The 18,706-nt window shown below is 42.2% G+C and overlaps 1 protein-coding gene and 3 non-coding genes across 5 annotated transcripts in view; all 4 read right to left on the bottom strand.

The window, feature by feature from the left end:
• Positions 1-2,493: 2,493 nt before the first annotated feature.
• The window catches only part of RPS12 (ribosomal protein S12), a 123,303-nt gene continuing 107,090 nt past the window's right edge, over positions 2,494-18,706 (bottom strand). Inside the window, exons 1-6 of one of the 2 annotated variants that reach the window (XM_061623868.1) lie at positions 9,911-9,970; positions 9,719-9,762; positions 6,981-7,097; positions 3,685-3,787; positions 3,314-3,415; positions 2,494-2,583 (exon numbers count right to left, since the gene is read on the bottom strand). In XM_061623868.1, coding sequence (XP_061479852.1) covers positions 2,521-2,583; positions 3,314-3,415; positions 3,685-3,787; positions 6,981-7,097; positions 9,719-9,732 — 399 coding nt within the window. In that variant the 5' untranslated portion in view covers positions 9,733-9,762; positions 9,911-9,970 and the 3' untranslated portion in view covers positions 2,494-2,520. Of the gene's footprint in view, positions 2,584-3,313; positions 3,416-3,684; positions 3,788-6,980; positions 7,098-9,718; positions 9,765-9,910; positions 9,971-18,706 lie in introns of those variants that run through there. The other variant, XM_061623870.1, reaches the window with a different exon arrangement.
• On the bottom strand, positions 2,698-2,834 carry LOC133384751 (small nucleolar RNA SNORA33). The gene has a single exon (XR_009762681.1). It is a non-coding gene; the product is annotated as a small nucleolar RNA SNORA33 (small nucleolar RNA).
• LOC133384752 (small nucleolar RNA SNORD100) lies at positions 3,483-3,571 on the bottom strand. Its single transcript, XR_009762682.1, has one exon. It is a non-coding gene; the product is annotated as a small nucleolar RNA SNORD100 (small nucleolar RNA).
• Positions 4,273-4,346, bottom strand: LOC133384743 (small nucleolar RNA SNORD101). The gene has a single exon (XR_009762672.1). It is a non-coding gene; the product is annotated as a small nucleolar RNA SNORD101 (small nucleolar RNA).

The raw sequence follows: 18,706 nt of genomic DNA, 5'->3' as shown, positions 1-18,706 counted from the left end.
AGAAACCAGGGAACTACAGACCAGTCAGCCTAACATCAATCCCTGGAAAAACTCTGGAGCAGATTATAAAGCAGTCAATCTGTAAGCACCTTGAAAACAATGCGGTGATTACTAGGAGCCAACATGGATTTATGAAGAACAAAACCTAATCTAATCTATCTCATTTTTTCATCGGGTAATCTCCTTGTAGACTGTGGGGATGCTGTGGACATAATGTATCTCAACTTCAGCAAAGCTTTTGACAAAGTGCCCCATGATCTTCTGATTAGCAAGCTAGCTAAATGTGGGCTGGATGGAACAACTATCAGGTGGATCCAGTTGGCTCCAGAATCATACTCAAAGAGTGCTTCTCAATGGTTTCTCCTCAAACTGGGCAGAACAAGTGGGTTACCACAGGGCTAGGTCGTGGGCCCAGTGCTCTTCAGCACTTTTATTAACAACTTGGATGAGGAAGTACAGAGCATGCTTATCAAATTTGCAGATGATACAAAATTGGGGGGCATAGCTAATACCGTGGAAGATAGAAACAAAATTCAAAGGGAACTTGATAGGTGAGAGCATTGGGCTGAAAACAGCAGAATGAAATTCAACAGGGATAAATACAAAGTTCTACACTTAGGAAAAAGAAACCAAATGCAGTTATAAGATGGGGGATATTTGGCTCAGCAACACGACATGTGAGAAGGATCTTAGAATTGTTGTTGATCACAAGCTGAATATGAGACAACAGTGTGATGTGGCTGCAAAAAAAGGCCAATGCTATATTAGGCTACATTAACAGAAGTAGTTTCCAAATCTCATGAAGTATTAGTTCCCCTCTATTCAGCACTGGTTAGGCCTCTTCTTGAATACTGCATCCAGTTCTGGTCTCTGCACTTCAAGGATGCAAACTGGAACAGGTTCAGAGTAGGGCAACAAGGATGATCGGGGACTGAAAACAAAGCCCTATGAGGAGAGACTGAAAGAACTGGGCATGTTTAGCCTGGAGAAGACTGAGGGGAGATATGATAGCACTCTCAAGTACCTGAAAGGTTGTCACATAGAGGAGGGTCGGGATCTCTTCTCGATTGTCCCAGAGTGCAGGACACGGAATAATGGGCTCAAGTTGCAGAAGTCAGATTTCGACTAGACATCAGGAAAAACTTCCTGTTAGAGCCATACAACAATGGAATCAATTACCCGACACTGGAGGCATTCAAGAAGCAGCTGGACAGCCATCTGTCGGAAATGCTTTGATTTAGATTCCTGCATTGCACAGGGGGTTGGACTTGATGGCCTTATAGGCCCCTTCGAACACTACTATTCTATATTAAATATGGCAATAAACCAACACAAAACCTGTTCCCCACTTCAGGTGTAACCAGTAATTCTGGCATAAAATGTATTTTACCATCTTTGATTGGAATCCAAGCTCTATCTATGTGAATAACCTGGTTTCAGTTACATAACATGTTCATAAGCATTATGAACATATCACACCAGTTTTCTCTTTCACTGGCTTTTTTCCAATCAGTTTCTGGATGTTATTAAGTGCTGGGTTTGACCTATAAAGCCCTGTATGACTTGGGACCACAGTATCTCAAGGAATACCTCTTCCCATATGTTCCTAGACAAATCCAAAGACTTATGAAGCCCTCAAGACTGCACCCTCTTAATGTGAAATATGAAAGGTGGCTTTAAGGAGTTCAGTCCCGTTCTGTCTCAGAAACATGTCTTCAAGTACAGATGGCATTATATAATGTAACACTGGCTTCTTTCTGTATGAAGTTTCTCAATAAACTGACTATTTTGAACCAGTGGAGGATCCCACTGATGGAGGTTGACTCTTGCCAATTCCTCCCTTCCCCTGCAACCCCATATTGTTCCAGAGGGTCCCCCGGCTTCTTGGAATAGATTTTCAGAGGACAGAGGGGTTGCAGGGAGAACTGATGGAAGCTGTGTCGCCTGTTCTACTGACAGGAGCTAACTGCTTTCCCAAAACCAAAACTCTTTGATTAAGTCTTAGGGATGCTGGAGAATTTTGTTTGGTCTGCATTTAATCAAACCACCATAAACTCACACTTCCTGTACTAATACATGGAACAGAAAGCAGCTATTCTTTGGATTGTGCACTTCTCTGAATTTTTGCAATGAAGTTCTTAGTTCTTTTGAACCATCTTAGGGAGATATTCATGCAATTTAAAATGTGCATTTTGTGCAATCATAATCTTTTGTGCAGAAAATGGGAGAAGAAATTTCTGTTTGAACCCATACAGCATCAATATTGAATGGATATGGATAAATCCATCCATCTGTAGTCTCTCTACACAATTCAAATCCAGACTGAGCGTAATAGCCATTAAAATATCTGATTCTGGAATTCAAATTAGTCCACTTTTCAAATTTCTTGGATTTGTAAATCTATACCATGGAAAGTAATGGACATGAAAAGACACCAACCAGTCCTGTTGGGGGGGTGAGGAGATCTACCTTAATGCAGCAAAACACAAACACTGTCAGGCTCAAATATATTTTATTTGTTCATTTCTTGCACTTGAAGTACTCTTCGATGACATCTTTGGCCTGAGATTCTTTGCCATAGTCCTACAATAAGATAATATATTAGTAACACAGTAAGCCACTCGTCAAGGCAGCTTGTTTTAGGGTGGTTAAAGGCAGAGCATTAAGTAATGTAACACCAACCCATATTTAAAATCCAAATGTAGCCATTTATTGGGACCTCAACGACTATTTAAGTCTTCAAGGCTCGTGCCCTGGCTTTGTTATTGCCAGCAATATTTTTAAATCTCTGCAAAACACTTAAAAAAGTTGAGCAGATTTTATCTAACTGGCAGTGTTGTTCATTAAACAAGGTAGTGTGCAAACTGATTGTTTCCAATTACAAAACAGTCATTTAATTTTTTCCAGATTTAAGAAATATGACTGGCACATCAGTTTAAATTTGTTAAGTATTTAGAAAATTACAAGTGCAACAAAACAGTAATTAGCTATTGGGGGGGGGGGATCTCATCTCAATCTCTCTATACATGCAGAAAGTCCCCTCTAATCCTCACTTCAAATTTACCCACCACAGCTAGTCCCAGATGCTAGCTGATAGTTTATCTCTTCCTACAATAACTAGCAAAGCAGCAAGTGATGTGCTTCCTTGCTGATAATAATTAAGATATTCAGCTCTGGATTAACCAAGCCTAAAAGACTGCAGTTTGAGATCAAAATATAGACAAAATTTAAAGTCGTGGTAAAACACCTAGCAAATGAAATGGCTCTACTAAGGTAATCAATGGTTTTTAAAAAAGAACTTTCATCATCTTACTTTGACGACAACACAACTGCAACCCACAACTTTGCGTGGCTTCCCTTCTCTGTCGATCTTGCAGAGACCTACCCACTCACCCAGCTTCTTGTTGTCATCAACCTGTCAAAGACATTTATATTCCATTAAAAGTGCACGCAATATAAGAGAGTAAAAACAATCAAAACAAGCTGTACACTCAGACATATAGGGTAACGTTTGTGGTTGTTCTCCTCACAAGTCTCAGTAGAGGGAGCCAAGTTATCATCACTGTACAGTATACAGTACAAAAAAATCAAGCATCAGCTTCATTCTAGAAGTTACACACAGATGCAAGTATTTTACTAATGCTTTTGCATTAAATCATTGATCTTATAGTAGTACATAATTACCTTTATCAGGTTGATTTGGTGTTCAGCACAAAGTGCTTCAACCAGCTTGACGTACATGGGCTCATCACAATTGGATGCGAGTACACAAAGGTGGGCTTGGCGTCTAAAACAGTATCATAGTCAGATAAGTATGTCGTCAGTTACACAGTGGGCCAAATCAATTTGCTCAGCAGTTATACCCAATCCAAAGTTGTTGTTCTGTTCATGTAAAGATTGCCATTGCCCCCTCCTCACACCCACAGCCCTCCACACCATATTACAGAACATTCCCCAAACCCTTCCAAACCCAGAGGATGTTTTTGGGGGTGGAGAGTGTGGGCCCATTCTGTGAATGTTATTTTCTGTTCATGGAAGTGAACCTGGGATCCAAGCCACTGACTATAACAGTCTATTTGCACAATAACTATACCAGTGAATTTTACACCGTGGCTGCAATTTTAATGACATTTAAAGTACATCATCTCCAGTAAGTTACATTTATTTTAGTTCCAATTTTTAAAATGCATTTTATTTGTTACAAGAAGTGATTTTACCTTACTGTGCCATTTCTGGCTCCCTTATTCTTAAAAGTCAACCCTGTATCTACAGATTTGTCAGACTATTATTTTCACTCATAGTAAGAGTGAAGGGGATTCCAACATTTTAAGAGTCATCATTCAAATCCTGTAGTTCTCATCTCAATCAAAATTGTTGATTGCCATTGCCCTGCGAGTCACAGACTAAGGAATTATTTCAGTGGGGTGTTACCTGCTAATTAACTGCTGTTTCTTTCAATTAAAAGATTGTTTTATCTGTTGTCTGTTTTAATTGTTTCACCTGATATAGTGCAGGAGTGGGCAACTAGACCTGGCCAGATGCTTATCTTCCCTACCCTCTGTGGGCTAAATGACAGGTGGGCAGGGTCACCCACCTAAGAACATAAGAAGAGCCTGCTGGATCAGGCCAGTGGCCCATCTAGTCCAGCATCCTGTTCTCACAGTGGCCAACCAGGTGCCTGGGGGAAGCCCGCAAGCAGGACCCGAGTGCAAGAACACTCTCCCCTCCTGAGGCTTCCAGCAACTGGTTTTCAGAAGCATGCTGCCTCTGACTAGGGTGGCAGAGCACAGCCATCACAGCTAGTAGCCATTGATAGCCCTGTCCTCCATGAATTTGTCTAATCTTCTTTTAAAGCCATCCAAGCTGGTGGCCATTACTGCATCTTGTGGGAGCAAATTCCATAGTTTAACTATGCGCTGAGTAAAGAAGTACTTCCTTTTGTCTGTCCTGAATCTTCCAACATTCAGCTTCTTTGAATGTCCACGAGTTCTAGTATTATGAGAGAGGGAGAAGAACTTTTCTCTATCCACTTTCTCAATGCCATGCATAATTTTATACACTTCTATCATGTCTCCTCTGACCCGCCTTTTCTCTAAACTAAAAAGCCCCAAATGCTGCAACCTTTCCTCATAACGGAGTCGCTCCATCCCCTTGATCATTCTGGTTGCCCTCTTCTGAACCTTTTCCAACTCTATAATATCCTTTTTGAGATGAGGCGACCAGAACTGTACACAGTATTCCAAATGCGGCCGCACCATAGATTTATACAATGGCATTATGATATCGGCTGTTTTATTTTCAATACCTTTCCTAATTATCGCTAGCATGGAATTTGCCTTTTTCACAGCTGCCGCACACTGGGTCGACATTTTCATCGTGCTGTCCACTACAACCCCGAGGTCTCTCTTCTGGTCGGTCACCGCCAGTTCAGACCCCATGAGCGTATATGTGAAATTAAGATTTTTTGCTCCAATATGCGTAATTTTACACTTGTTTATAACCTCACCTCAGTCACAATTATGTCAAGTGATGGTGTGCTGTGAAGTTCCAACTACCACATAGGGGTTGCAAAGAGGCCTGTATGGTACTTTGAAGCACTGCTTACCAATGGCACTTCAAAGCACAGAATAGGTCCTGCACGGTACTTTGGAGTGACACTCAGTCCTTCAATGAGCTGAGCATGGATCCTTCCAAGACCCTTCAAGGATTGGCTGGCTGTGGAATTCCCCATGAGAAACTCCCACCTGCTCCATACCTGACATCAATATGTCAGGTGTGAGGCATATGGGCATGGTTTGAGACAACAGCCTCATGGGCCAAAATGGAACCTATTCTGAGCCAAATGAAGCCGGGGGCCTAAGATCCCTTACCTGGATAAAGTGGTTTTAAATTGTTGGAAGGTAGCTAACTGAAATTTCTATAGCTCCTGGAGCAAACACCTGAAAAAAGAGAAGCACTAGCACATTCACAAGGGAATTAAGCCAAGAGGCTACTCCAAACTGAGTGAATGGGCGGAAAAATGGCAAATGCAATTCAATATAAACAAGTGTAAAATTATGCATATTGGAGCAAAAAATCTGAATTTCACATATACGCTCATGGGGTCTGAACTGGCGGTGACCGACCAGGAGAGAGACCTCGGGGTTGTAGTGGACAGCACGATGAAAATGTCGACCCAGTGTGCAGCAGCTGTGAAAAAGGCAAATTCCATGCTAGGGATAATTAGGAAAGGAATTGAAAATAAAACAGCCAATATCATAATGCCGTTGTATAAATCTATGGTGCGGCCGCATTTGGAATACTGTGTACAGTTCTGGTCGCCACATCTCAAAAAGGATATTCTAGAGTTGGAAAAGGTTCAGAAGAGGGCAACCAGAATGATCAAGGGGATGGAGCGACTCCCTTATGAGGAAAGGTTGCAGCATTTGGGGCTTTTTAGTTTAGAGAAAAGGCGGGTCAGAGGAGACGTGATAGAAGTGTATAAAATTATGCATGGCATTGGGAAAGTGGACAGAGAAAAGTTTTTCTCCCTCTGATAATACTAGAACTCGTGGACGTACAAAGAAGATGAACATTGGAAGATTCAGGACAGACAAAAGGAAGTACTTCTTTACTCAGCGCATAAACTATGGAATTTGCTCTCACAAGTAATAGCCACCAGCTTGGATGGCTTTAAAATAAGATTAGACAAATTCATGGAGGACAGGGCTATCAATGGCTACTAGCTGTGATGGCTGTGCTCTGCCACCCTAGTCAGAGGCAGCATGCTTCTGAAAACCAGTTGCCGGAAGCCTCAGGAGGGGAGAGTGTTCTTGCACTCGGGTCCTGCTTGCAGGCTTCCCCCAGGCACCTGGTTGGCCACTGTGAGAACAGGATGCTGGACTAGATGGGCCACTGGCCTGATCCAGCAAGCTCTTCTTATGTTCTTAAATCTAACCTTGACATGGAGACACGTGTACTAGTTAACATCCAGCACTTACTTGTCTAAGGCTTTGGCAGCTTCACGAATTCCACGGGCTAAGCCGTCATGTATAAGTGCGGTCTTCAGCACTTCTTGAAGGGCGGTGTTGACATCCATTACACCTCCAGCAGCAATGCTAGGAAACGAAAATCACAAAAATATGAACCTTTCTGGATCTCTCCAACATTCATCCAGGCCAACACTTTGCTGTTAAAAAGAGCTAGCCAGATATCTCTAAACTGGCATGGTACCTGCTAACCCAGCATTTGGTTTTGGAGGTATATTGTGCCTAAACATGGTTTCATTTAAGTGACATTACCTATATGCAGAAATGCCTAAAACAGAGTTTTCTGCATTAGCTAAAATTTTATGTGACTATGTTTTGTAATATGAAACAAATAAAGTTTGCACACTACCTTGTTTAATGAGCAACACTGCCAGACAGATAAACTTCTTAAGATTTAAATGTTTTGCAAAGATTAATACTAATGCTGACAATAATAAAGCCAAGGTACAAGTCTTGCAGTCTTGCTGTTATTTGTAAACTTGATACCTCGCTGACCACATTACTCCACATCATATAATAAAGTCTGGTAATTCTTCTCTTATCTTCTCAGCAGAAACAGCTGTATATTCCAGATACCTGACTTTTATTTACCAAACCCTGATCTGTAGAAAGAAAACTGCAGTTTTGATAGGTGTCTTTAATAAGAGTTGTTGAAAAAAGTGTTCTTTTTAATTAGTCCCTAGTTCAAGATTGTGGCTTACAATGTTGATTTTAAGTGGATCATGAACATGAAAAAAAGCACAAGACATTTATGAATTAAGGGAATTAATGCAAAATAATAATTCATGGCTTATGTATATACAATTGTAAGCTACTCTTCCACTCTACATGCTGCAACCCACGAAGCTGCTGACCACCACAACAAAATCTGGATCTCAAGAAATTAAAATTTGGAGAAAGGGCAGTAAGTCATACGTTGGAGATATCCTGTTGGAAACAGTTTGGGTAGGGTCTGAAAGCGCACCTCAAAACAGACATGTACTGCTCAGAACACTAAGGAATATTTTGTCATACGTTTTTCCAAAACTGAGTCTAGTCATCGAATACATAAATTGTTAAGCTTAGGTAGCACGTGTGTGCAGAAAAAAGCCAAAATGTGGTTAAAAGGCCATGAAAAAGACAAGGAAACAAGGAACTGTGACATATCCACATGGGAAAGATCAGTACGTCCACAACTTCTGGATATTTCTAGTACTTAGTTCTTCAGTTGACTATATAAAGGATATACATAAAAGCATCACAGACTATTACCCTTATTATTTATTTATTTATTTATTGCACTTTTAAACCGCCCTTTAGCAACAGGCTCTCAGGGCGGTGTACAACAGAATAAAACCACATTAAAAACCAGCGAATGTGGATTACAACATATAGATATAAAAACACTTTAAAAACAGATTAAGACAAAATTAATAGAGATTACAATTAATTAACTATAAAATTAAAATTAAAACTAAGATTAAAATGCCTGGGCAAAGAGGTAGGTCTTTACCTGGCGCCGAAAAGATATCAAAGAAGGCGCCAGGCGTATCGCGTCAGAGAGGGCGTTCCATAATTTGGGGGACACCACCGAGAAGGCCCTAGATCTCGTTATTGCTTTCCGGGCTTCCTTGTGAGTTGGGACCCGGAGAAGGGCCTTTGACGTCGAGTGCAGCGAACGGGTAGGTTCATAGTGGGAGAGGCGTTCCATCAGGTATTGCGGTCCGGTGCCGTTAAGGGCTTTATAGGTAAGAACCAACACTTTGAATCTGGCCCGGAAACGTATTGGTAGCCAGTGCAGTTGGGCCAGAACAGGTGTTATATGATCAGATCTTTTAGTCCGAGTAAGAACTCTGGCCGCAGCATTCTGCACCAGCTGAAGTGGCCTTCTAACCTCACTGTTTAACATTTTTTCACGCATGTAGGCCACCTGAGGAGTGCCATCGGATGAACTAGGTCCTAACCCACAAATATTTGTACCATATTTGTAGCATTAACCTGCGAGACCAGAGTTGAAATCCGCACTCACTGGGTAACCTTGGGTCAGCCACTATCTCTCTGCCTACTTCACAAGGTTGTTGTGAGGATAAAATTGGGAGGGAGAGAACCATGACCTCTTAAGAGTAAAGGAAATTATAGACAGCTGGGTGTTAATACAAAATATCCCTCTAAAATTTGCCAGGGCAGATACCCATTCTGCTTAACTCCTTGCCTAGGATCCATGATACCAACATTCACAGACATTTAAAGTTTCCCCATCTTCTCAATTCATTCCACATTGTTCAGAAGGACCTCCTCCCTTTCACCGTATGGAGAGACCGGAGGGGGGGGGGAACGTGTCCGCAGGGAAGAAGAAAGCACGAGAAACTTTCTCAGCAAACTTACTTAGTTTACTTTTCCTTAAGATCGACCCCTTCGCGAGGAGAAAGCATCGTTTAACAAGCCCTTGCCACGTCGACCAAGGTGGACGTTACACCGGCTTTTAAAGATACTTTAAAATAACAAACGATAAAGTTCGCTGGCCGGCGGGGCAAGAAAACGCTCAGGCCCAGCCACGTGGAGCAAGCCGGAGCCAATGCGCGAACCCCTCGTGCAGAGACGGGCCTCGCGGGAGAACGGTGGAAAAAGGAGAGGAACTGTTCAGGAGGCCTCGCGGCCCTGGCAGAGGTGAAGGCAGCAGCCGCCAGAGGCCGCATCGCACGCGCACTTACCCTTCCTCGGCCATGGTTGGTGGGGACGCTCCCGCCCGGGGTTGCTGAAACAGGTAATAAAGTCTGTTAGCATGGACAGGCAGAAGCAGCACAAATTGCCCCCCGTCCCCATAATTCCCCACGCGGAAAACAAGCAAAGTTACAAGTACTGTATCATTCCACAGGGCCAGGCCTAGCACGCGCTGCGCTTACCTCACACCCTCCACGCGCCGATGGTAAAAAAGGAAAGGGCGGAGCGGCGGGGCCGCCTATTTAAGGCCGCAAGGACCCCTCCCGTCCCCGCGCAGCCGCACACATGCCAGTGGAAAGGTGTCTAACTGGTTTGCCGGGGGGAGAGAGAAGCGAAAGTAGTAGCTGCTAACGGTCTTCGCGGGAAAACTGACGGTTGCGATGAGCAAAATTAATCAGCGCGGCCCTGTCAAAGTTGACGGCAGTAGGCGAATTCAGCACCGCGAGGTCCCTGGGTGTAAGGGCACGTAGCTTTAAATTCATGGGGTGCTCTGGTAAGGTGTCTATCCTATTGCCGGAAGGAGTACACGAAGCCACGGCCAGAGAGATAACCAGGTGTCCTTGTAAAGGCTGGCGTGTGGTGGTGCATTCATTACGTGGACTTGGCTTTACAGAAGCCGGATGTGGCACATAGCTTGGATCGTATTCGTTGTCTGCAGAGTACGCTTCCGTGCGCTCTAGCTGTTCCTTTTTGCTACAGGCAGTCTCAATATTTGGTATCTTTCTTTAATGAATCTCTGACTTTTCTGTACCCATCCCTATTTTATCTTTGGTGGGAAAATGTACCTTGTCAGAGAAATCTTTTTACAAGTAGCGCTAGCATGTATATGCAAGTGCTCCGGAGTAGCCATGTTTGAGGTCTCGGCTCCTCCCTCTTAAACTCTAGAAACTGTTCCTATCTAGGAAAGGCTCATTGAATAATATACGGCACCGGACTTTCGAGTGAGCATGCATAAGTGGCGCTGTCGAAGTGAATATGCATCTGAGCAGCGGCGTTACTTTGATTGCCCTGCACATGCAGGTCAATGCTGTAAAGTTTGACCGGCTACTAGGACTTTTATTACTATGAGTGCCTACAGTTTTTTTTTGGCGCTATGCATGTATTAAAAGACAGTTCCCACCCACAGGCTCACAATCTCATAGATACGAAACAAAGGGAGGGGGAGGGGAAAGGAAAGCAAGCACTGGAGCAGCACTTCACTGGCTGTCGGTCTCTTCCTTATGATGCTCTTTCTCCCTGGGAGGCAGCCTCTCAGTGACTCTTGGTCACTTGGCTGGTGGCAGAGGCCAATGTGTACTTAGCTTTGATGCTGCAGTCCTAGGGCAACAGATTTATTTATTTATTTCATGTATATACCGCCCCATAGCTGAAGCTCTCTGGGTGTTTTACAGCTATATATTCACTAATAGGCAAAAAACCTTGCGGTTTAAGAACGTACCTATAGCTCACAGATATTTCTGTCAAACTTTCAAAAGCAGGGAAACTGGGCAGCTATAGTGAATGCACCAGGGGAGCAGGAGACCTGACCTTCTCTCTGAGATATTGAACTGCCCTACAAATTTGTCAGAATGCAAACACAATTTGGGTTGGTCTTTCACAGACCAATCCACTTGCTGTGTAGCTTGGAAGAACTGGGTAACATGTGCCTCTGAGCATATGGTGAGTGGTGGCAACACCTGCAATCAGCCCAAATAATAGGAAGAAGACATTTGCTGTGCTGATCTTGTTTTAGCAGGGAGGTACTTCCCCAGCCCCAAGCCAGTTGCTGAATAGCTTTCAGTTCTACAACATTCTATTAAGCATACTTAAGTTAAAGAAAAGGTCTGGCTGGGAACACACTACTTACCAGATCAAAGCATTTCCTTTAGCAACATCTGGAAGAAGAATGGGTTGATCTGCCTGTCAGTTGCCAAATGTCTTTGAAGCTGAATTAAAAACAACAACACTCAAGCTGCTCCCACCAGGTTTTACAGTAAAAAGGGGCAAGCTTTGTCTAGTGTTGTGTGCCCCTGTTTTCAGAAGAGAGAGATGGAGACTCACTGGAACAGTGAGTTTCTACCCAAAGAATAGTGTGATGAGATTAGAGTTGGACTATGGGTTGCCCTTCCGAACCCTGGGATTTTGCATAACTAGTGGCATAGTGGTTAGAGTGTTGGACTACGACCTGGGAGACCAGGGTTCGAATCCCCACATAGCCCTGAAGTGCACTGGGTGACCTTAGGGAAGTCACTGCCTCTCAGCCTCAGAGGAAGGCAATGGTAAACTGCCTCTGAATACCGCTTTCCACGAAAACCTATTCATAGGGTCACCATAAGTTGGAATCTGCTTTAAGGCAGTATATTTACATTTAGTGGGATGGGCAAGTACAGATGCTGTGTTGCCACAGAAGCTAAATAACTGGATATGTCTTTCTTCCCCTCCCCTGGGTGGAGGTGTGCCATAAAGTGTCTACGTGTGAAAGAGAAAAATATAGGGGCAATTTTAAAATGACCTGAAAGTGATAGTTTTGGTTTCCTTTCTCTGAGCACTCAGGACTGTGGCATTGGGGAGCTCCCTAGAAACCTAAGGGGGAGCAGGATCTGTTGGAGTGTCAGTGATGCAAACCTTCCATCCTATGCTCAGCTTGTATATATCTCTAAATAAAAACTGAATAACACAGAAGCACTAAAAGTCTCCAGTGACCATTCCAAGGAAACTGAACCCAAGTTATGTGTTGGGACTCCTGAAACCTCTCACCACTCAGAGATTGGGGAGGCATGTAACAATGCGATGGCAGCAGAGAGAATGTATCATAATGGGGATAGGTGCTCTGACAGCAGTCCTTGTGTGAGAATATAATGTCCTTATTTTTATTTAGGAAATGGATTTATTTAAAGAAATGTTATCCCAGTTATAAAAGGCTTACAGTCCGTGGTTTCAGAAATGTTGGAGGAATACATTTTGAACCTAAACACTGAGTGTCCAGATAACAAATAAGAATGCTAGTGTATTATCAGTAGTTGTATAGGAATCCCCCCCCATATCTATGCAAGAAAAGGTGCCCCACTAAAATGCTCTTACCTGCAGAGCTGTTCAAGGAACAGGTGCCTTGTCTTCCCTTGCATCTTGTCACCCTAACTAGCATGTTTACTAAGTATGTCTTAGTGGTTTAATTGAAAATTAAGATCAAGTAACTGGTGCTCAGGAATGCAGCTGAAGCTGTTTAATATCTTACTCTTATTCTGACTGCCGTTGGACCTTAACCATCACTGGCAGTCACTTAAATAAGTAGCCCTTGTGTTCATTACTAGGTGGATTTTGTCTTTGGTTACTACTGCTATTATCAGAGCAGATGTCAAAGCACAGGTAATGGAAAAATTAATGTAAGACTGTCAGGCCCAGTTACGGTCCTTTGCTAAAGAAAATGCAGCTGCTTCATAAGTTAGTCACTTGCAACTCCTGCTCTTGGGCCTCAGTGTGGTGTAGCGGTTAAAGTGTTTGACTAGGACCTGGGAGACCAGGGTTCAAATCCCCACTCAGCCATAAAGCTCACTGGGTGACCTTGGGCCAGTCACTGCCTCTCAGCCTGGCCTACCTCACAGGGTTGTTGTGGGGGTTAAATGAGGAGGGAGAGAACCCTGAATGCCACCTTGAGGTCCTTGGAGAAAAGGTGGAATATAAATGCAATTTTTAAAAAACCCAAATTCAGCAGGTGCTGCTTCCAATTTCTTCTTGGAAAATATGAGGAAAGCTTTGCCTATTGAACTTCTGCCTACCTTGCATCTGAAAGTTGCAGCAAAAAAGAGACAAAAAGGAAACCCTACTACTTCTTCAACCCCATACCTATCTCTGGAAAGAATTCAGATTATTCAAAGCTCTCCGTGGCCCCTCACTGTACTTCCCTTCCCATTACTCCTCTAGCACCACTAACCTTAGTCCTCCAGAACTCTCCTCCCTCAATCCTTTGCAATCTTGTATACATGAAACTGGCTTCATATGATACCTATGTGATGCCTCTTCTTTTGCATCCTTCACATCCCTTCGCCTTTAACCCTTTGGAAGAATTCCTAAATTTACACATTCTAGTGTAGTGAAGCCTAAGTACTTGCAATGGAAACAAACACGTATTCTTTCCCTTTTGCTCCTCCCTCCATTTTCCTCCCCTTCCTCCACTGCTCCTCAGAACAGGGACCTAGGAACATAGTAAGTTCCTTATACTAAATCAGACCATTGGTCCATCTAGTTCAGAATTGTCTACACTGATTGGCAGTGGCTTTCCCGGGTTTCAGATAGGGGATGTTCCCAGCCCTACCTACGGGTGACCTGGCTTTTTGTTCTTTGTACGTGATACATGTGTTCTTGATACTATTATAGAACAGGGGAAGCCAATGTGGTGCCCTCCAAATTTTGTTGGGACTCCCAACTCCCATCATCCCTGGCCATTGGCCATGCTGGCTGGGGCTGACGGCAGTTGGAAGTCCAATAACATCTGGAGGGCACCATGTTGGCTCCCCCTACTTTAGAAATAACATGGTAGCAGCCAAAGCATGGTTCCTCTTTTTTGCAGGATTGCCCCATTAGTCCCAGTTCAAATACAACAACATGATAATGAGCCCACATAATGCATGGGGACTGGGATTGCAGAGGCAGAATGAGAACAGAGTAACCTTTTCCACTTTAACAGCTTGATCTTATGCCTCTGAGTTCAGTATAGCTATATGAATGAACTGGGTGGGATTTACTGCAGAGTGAACATACCAGATTGAACTGTATGGCTTTAATCCTAAATATAAAGGACTTTAAATTAAAGGACTTTAAATTAAGTGGTATTTGCTTCTGAATAAATGACCTTACAACTGGGCCTAACCCTAAATACACCAATGGGGGAGTAACAGTCAAATCATAACTATGTTTTCTCCATCTGAATTGACTCCCAAGTCATTACCTAAAACTACAATTTTATGCTTGCCAAACTGGGTGGGACTTAATCTGAGTAAACAGCCATAGGCTGCTGCTGCTGCATAAACTGCATGCAGTGTAAAGGGGATATGTACATTCTTCAAAAACTTGAAAAGGGTTCATTAAATGTTAGCATTGCTTCAGCCAAAGAGAACAACAAGCAGCTTTGCTCATGTCTGCATTTTAAAAATGAATGTATAGGTGTTCATGTGCTTGAATAGCACAGATGCTCAGACTGTAAAGTTAAAAAGATGCTAAATATTGTATTTTTATATCTTATTGTAAATTGGCTTGGGGAAGGTTTTATAATACCTTAAATTAATTAAATGACATTGTCATGGGGTGATATCTTTGGCGCTATCTAATGGGTTCTTGGACATCCATGCAACTATATTCTACACAGAATCCACAATGAATGCATTTTCTGAAGAATTAGATTTTCCAAGTAGCAAAACAATGCAATGTCCCCAAAAGTGCTTCATTTAGAAAAGATGTCAGAATTCTTCAAAACACATTAGTAGCAACTATATATTTATTGTGCTTGTATGATGCCTGGAAAGGCCCTAACATTTCAATAAACTCTGTATGACAAGTTTATTTTATTATCAAAATTTCTACAAAATATGCAAAGCAGTTTACAATATACAAAAATATAGATACAAAAATTATGAAGGCATTTCTAAGGTACATTGCATATTAAATCAAGAAACATCACCTTTAGTTTATAGTGTGTGTTGCTGGATTGCAGATTCTTATACAGATTAGTGATTGTGAGCCCAGAACCAGGTGTAGGTAGTTGTGGGTGATTGATTAATCAGACTCCCAAATTAATGAATTGAGTTTGTATATGTGTCTTGTAAGTCAGACTTCATGTTATGTTATGTTACGTTTTATTTCTAGGCCGCCTTTCGGCCAAATAGGCCCCCAAGGCGGCTTACACACAAGTAAAAATACAAATACAAAATGCAAATAAAAACAATACAATTTACAAAAAAAAAATCAAACTAACAAAGTCCTAACATCTCTAAAAAAAACAGGAGCAGCAAACCAAAAGCATTAATCTTCCTGGTAAAGGGCAGTCCCCAGAAAAATGTCACTAAGAGCAGGGGTGGGTGGCAAAGCAGGTGGAAAAGCATGCCCCTTGATGGTCCCAGCACAGTCCCATCCCTGCAGCAGCATGTCTCAGTCTGCAGCTCTTCCTGATAAGGCCCAGGCAGAGGGGTGGGGCAAGGCAGATGGAAATGCTTGCCCCTTGATGGTCCCAGCAGTCTCACCCCAGCAGCAGCACGTCTCAGCCTACAGCTCCTCCTGATAAGGCCCAGGCAGAGGGGTGGGGCAAGACAGATAGAAATGCTTGCCCCTTGATTGTCCCAGCACAGTCATAGCACAGAAATTAATAGTCACCCCTTAACAAATGAATTCTCAAAAATTAAAAGAAACAGTGAAGTTTTTCCTCTAGTGTGCATTTTAGAATTTATTTGATAATATATATTTTACTTTTTAAGCTGCAAAACAAATTATTCAATTGCTTGCATAAGATTTAAAAATGCACACTAAAATAAATATACAAATTATGCATGCACATATCTTTAATTACTACTCTTTAATTTTACAATTTTTAATTATCATGACAATAAAGTTGGATAAATAACATATTAAAGGATAACTAATTGTATTAAAAATAACAAAGAGTCTTGTGGCACTTTAAAGACAAGCAAATTTATTATGGCATAAGCTTTTGTGGACTACATTCCACTTCATCAAAGGCATGGTTATCCTGAGTTACAGTTACACATGGTTGGGGTGGGAATTGTAACCAATCATGTCAGAAGGAAATAGGATTCAAAAATAGTACATACAGTGATAATGAATAATGATAGTTCCAAATGCAGATATTGGAAACACAGATATCATGGCATTGGTAAGCCAATTAACACACATCATGTGCAAACAATTCTTTGTATTAAGTCATCTTGAGTGAGACCAAAGAGAGATTGACTGTTGTCACTCTGAGAACTGTAGTTCTCTAAGAGAAACAGGTCTCCTCACAACTCTCAACTCCATAAACAAACTACAGTTCTGAGCATTCTTTGGGGGAAGCCACAACTGTTCAAAGTGGTACGATGCTGCTTTTAATGTATAGTGCAGATGGGGCCTTAAATCCCTAGTATGCAACATGCAAAGTAGGTTGGATTTGAAGGAAGTGGGATGATTTTAAAATAAGGGGGAGGGAGAAAGAGGGGTGCCTTAGTTAGATCAGACACAATTGTGTCTACTTGAAAAGAAATGGGATAGTTATAGGTCTGCCTGAAAAGAAGTGGGACAACATCTCACTCTGTTTCAAACACTTACGTATCGGGTGTTAGTTTAAAGGCTGGTTGCTCGCTTTGAAATATCAAAATTTTGTCACCAGAGTGTCTCTTATCTCAGAAATCCCATTTACAGAGTTAGTAATTTTAAAATCTACAGATTAATCCTAGACATATACCAGGGGTTCCCAAAATGTGGTCCATGGACTGCCAGCAGTTTGCAAGCTTCAGGTGGTCTGCAGCATGTCTGGATTTTTGGTTGAAGATGGGAGATGGCACAGCCATTGCATTAAATATTCATATCCATTTTAGTTGTATTTTAATTCTTTTCTTTCCTGTATTGTATTTTATTGCATTATAACCTGAATTCTATGTAATTCAAATTGTAATACAATATAAAAAAGCAATAAAAATGCAATAAAAATCATACAGCACCTAGCACAGTGCATTACAATTGTTGCAACAGGCAGAAAAAGATCTTTTAGGGCACAATCTAATTTGTATTTATGCCAGGCTGAGGGGAATTGGATATGGCGGACCCCCAGCTGAGCCAGCTCTGCTGGCAGAAGCTCCTCACCCTGGCTTGGAGTCCAGAATTTACTACTGTGAGCCAGTGTGGTGTAGTGGTTAAGGTGCTGGACTACAACCTGGGAGACCAGGGTTTGAATCCCCACATAGCCATGAAGCTCACTGGGTGACCTTGGGCCAGTCACTGCCTCTCAGCCTCATGAAAACCCTATTCATAGGGTCGCCATAAGTCAGAATTGACTTGAAGGCAGTACATTTACATTTAGTAAGTATATATCATATGAAACAAATCTCATTGAATTTAGTGAGTCTTAGTTCTGAGGAAGCAGGTTTAGGATTGGACTTGTCACAATTTGATGGGAATTATGAAGGCACTTGAACAGCATTTGCCTTGCAGTTTTAGGAAGAACTCATGCATGGCTATGCGAAGGTTCCCCTAAAACAATCAAAGAAACCCTCCCCTGTAAGGTTTAAACCACGGAGGGGCACCATTGCTCACCCTTTGAAGAGAACTGTAAGAGATGGGCACAGGCATCAATTGCTTAAAGGAAGTTACAGAATGCCATCCTAGGAAGCTTCATGGTGTGCTGTTCAAATACTTGTTGGAGATGCCTTCTGTCAAGAAGACATTACGTCCATTTCAGCTTTGTGATTTTGTGACAGAATTTGTGGCTGTCACTTTGATCTACTACTAATCTGCCAGGAAGCATATGAAAATGACTGGTTGTTTAAGCATGTTGGTTTCTTCCGTATAGCCATATGAATACATGGCATTTCTGAACGGCTACTGGAAAGCCAGAATGATTGGTAGCTTATACAACCCCCTTGAATGGGTGGTCGCTTGATCTTTGGAGGTTTAGCCATCTGGTTGGCTGCTGTGCAGCAAACAGAATGCTGGACTAGTTGGGATTTGGCTCGAGCAAACAAACAAACAAAAAGCCTTCTGTAAGATTTACGCCTTGTTATCCAATCCTAACCGCATTTACCTGGGTCCTGGGAAGAAGCCTCATTGAATTCAATGGAGCTTCCTTCTAAGTAGACATGTTTAGCCTTTCAGCCTAAGTAAACCCCACTGAATTAATTTCATCTTGTTTTCAAATGAGACTGCTTACAGATGGCAGAGGCCACAGTTCAAACTCTTGTCAGCAGGCTCTCTGAGAACATCTACCTGCCACCCACAAGTAGCTTCAAGGTCTCAGATTA

This window comes from Rhineura floridana, chromosome 4, assembly GCF_030035675.1.
Source record: "Rhineura floridana isolate rRhiFlo1 chromosome 4, rRhiFlo1.hap2, whole genome shotgun sequence".
Taxonomy (NCBI): domain Eukaryota; kingdom Metazoa; phylum Chordata; class Lepidosauria; order Squamata; family Rhineuridae; genus Rhineura; species Rhineura floridana.
This window is presented reverse-complemented; position numbering and strand designations above follow the sequence as displayed.